Source organism: Chinchilla lanigera, unplaced genomic scaffold (genome assembly GCF_000276665.1).
Source record: "Chinchilla lanigera isolate Chin_1 unplaced genomic scaffold, ChiLan1.0 scaffold00023, whole genome shotgun sequence".
NCBI classification, from domain to species: Eukaryota; Metazoa; Chordata; class Mammalia; order Rodentia; family Chinchillidae; genus Chinchilla; species Chinchilla lanigera.
This window is the reverse complement of record NW_004955424.1, coordinates 1,802,497-1,804,580: the sequence shown is the minus strand read 5'-3', so window position 1 is coordinate 1,804,580 and position 2,084 is coordinate 1,802,497. Positions and strand designations below refer to the sequence as shown.

The following is a 2,084-nucleotide window of genomic DNA, read 5'->3' as shown; positions in this document are numbered from 1 at the left end:
ACTGGTCTTCAGGACAGAGATGGGGTGCAGGGAGATGTGGATAGCCAGGGAAGAGGTTCCCCAAGGAGCACATGGTGACCCCTTCTGCATTTATGCCGAGAGAGCACACCAACAGGTGTGTGTGTGTGTGTGTGTGTGTGTGTGTGTGTGTGTGAAGCCTCATGATAAAGTCCTGTTACATTTGTGATCTCTTTTTTCTTTCCCAATTACTGTGAGAAGTTGGTGGGGCAGGATTATCATCCTCAAAGACAGAAAGCAGCTCCCACAAAATGAACTGCTTTGCTTAGTCATGGGGCTTGATAGTTCAAAGGTCAAGGCCAATCCAGGCCCCTGGCCTAGCTCCACATTCCCGCCTTGGGACCTTCTGCCAGCCCCTCGGCAGACTTCTCAGGACCTGTGTGCTGCAGTGGCACATCTGCCCCGTCCTGAGCCCTGGGCGCTCCTCTCTGAGCGTGAGCCCCTCATTTTCCACCAGAGCTTACGGCCAGGCTCAAGGGTTCCAGCCTTGGGGCTTTTAGTGCCCATCTGCCTCTAGGGGGAAGTGCCCAGGAGAAAGGACCACAAGAGAGGCCCTGTGCTGGCCTGAGGCTCCTTTGCAGCATCTCCCAGGAGATGGCAGGGGACTGGGATTCTGGGAATCGGCCTGTGCCCCTTGCCAGGCACGAAGCCCTTGCAAGGGCCGAGTCCTGCACGCATAGCTGCTCAGTGAATCTTCCTGACACTTCAGCAGGAAGGTGTGACGGCCACCCTTGCTCTCCTGGGGGAGAGGACGCCACGGAGAGACTGAGTGACATCCCCAAGGTCGCTCAGTAAGTGGCAGAGCTGGGGTTTGAACCCAGGAAACCTGCCTGGGGAAGCTGTTCTGCCTCGGTTATCAATAAGGATCAGCACAGCTACCACTGAACTGGCACCTTTCCCTGTCTGGTGCTTTCAGTCAGCAAGGCTGTGACAGGCAGATTAGTTCTCTGAATTTCTCATCTCACAGGTAAATAAATGGGGCCTGGCAGGGCGCCCGGGGTGAGCCGACTTCAGATTGTCACAGATGCTATCTGTGCAGCAGTTGACTCCAGTGTCACCTTGGGAAAGTATATTGCTTTGGAGCCTCAGTTTCCCCCTCCTCCTGCAAGCTGGATGTGAGGGTCGCTGGCAACTCTGGAGCCCTTCCTGTCCCCCTTCCTGTCTCCCTAGCCGCCCCGCCGATCTCTCTCGACTTTGGCGAGTCTGGGCAGGAGGCAGCCAAGGTGCTGGGTGGGGACAGTCAGCGCCGCTTCTTGTCGCCCAGCGGGGAGGGACCCCGCCGAGCTTTTGGAGGGGGCAGAGGACCCAGCAGCCACGTGCTCGGGCGGTTGTGCAGGGAGCCGACTGTCCTCCCGGGAGAGCGAAGCCCCCGACTTGAGTAGGGGGCGGGGAGGGAGCGCGGGAGGAGGCAGGGGGTGGGGGCAGGGGGAGGCAAGGAGCACGCGGACAAAGGAGGCGGCCGGCAGCCCAGCTGTTTTGAAAAATGCTTCCTGTTTCTTTAAAGGCGCTCGCAGCGGCTCGGGCGGCCGGGCTGGGGAGGCGGTGGCGGCGGGAGCTGCCTCCTCTCCGGGCGGCGGCGCTGACTGATCTCGCCAACCGGGCTTCTGTGTAAACTGAGGCTAAACAAACACAGATGGAGCGCAGCGGGCGTGCTGCAGAAATGCTGGCGAGGCGGCCGCGACTTCAGATGACACTCTGAGCGCTGGGGACGCACAGCCCGCGGCTCTGCGCGGAGCCCGGGGCGCAGCTGCCCGGGGCGAGGGGAGCGGCGGGGAGGGAAAGGGCGAGCTGGGGACGCCATGAAGCCCCTGCCGGCGCTCGAGGACCGCTCGTGGAAGCCCGTGTGCGTGCAGGAGCTGCACGGCCTCAAGAAGCTCAGGCGGAAAGGCAAGGAGCCGGCGCGGCGCGCGAACGGCTATAAAACTTTCCGATTAGACTTGGAAGCTCCCGAGCCCGGCGCCACCGCCACCGCCACCAACGGGCTGCGGGACAGGACCCAGCGGCTGCAGCCGGCCCCGGCCCTAGTGCCAGCCCCAGGGGTGCGGGCAGCTCCCCCAGCTGCGGGC

At 62.1% G+C, this 2,084-nt stretch overlaps 1 protein-coding gene across 1 annotated transcript in view; it reads left to right on the top strand.

The window, feature by feature from the left end:
• Window positions 1–1,474: 1,474 nt before the first annotated feature.
• The window catches only part of Atoh8 (atonal bHLH transcription factor 8), a gene marked incomplete in the record, with an annotated part of 27,968 nt that continues 27,358 nt past the window's right edge, over window positions 1,475–2,084 (top strand). Inside the window, 1 exon segment of the mRNA XM_013514738.1 lies at window positions 1,475–2,084. Within this exon segment, the coding sequence (XP_013370192.1) occupies window positions 1,818–2,084 (267 nt within the window).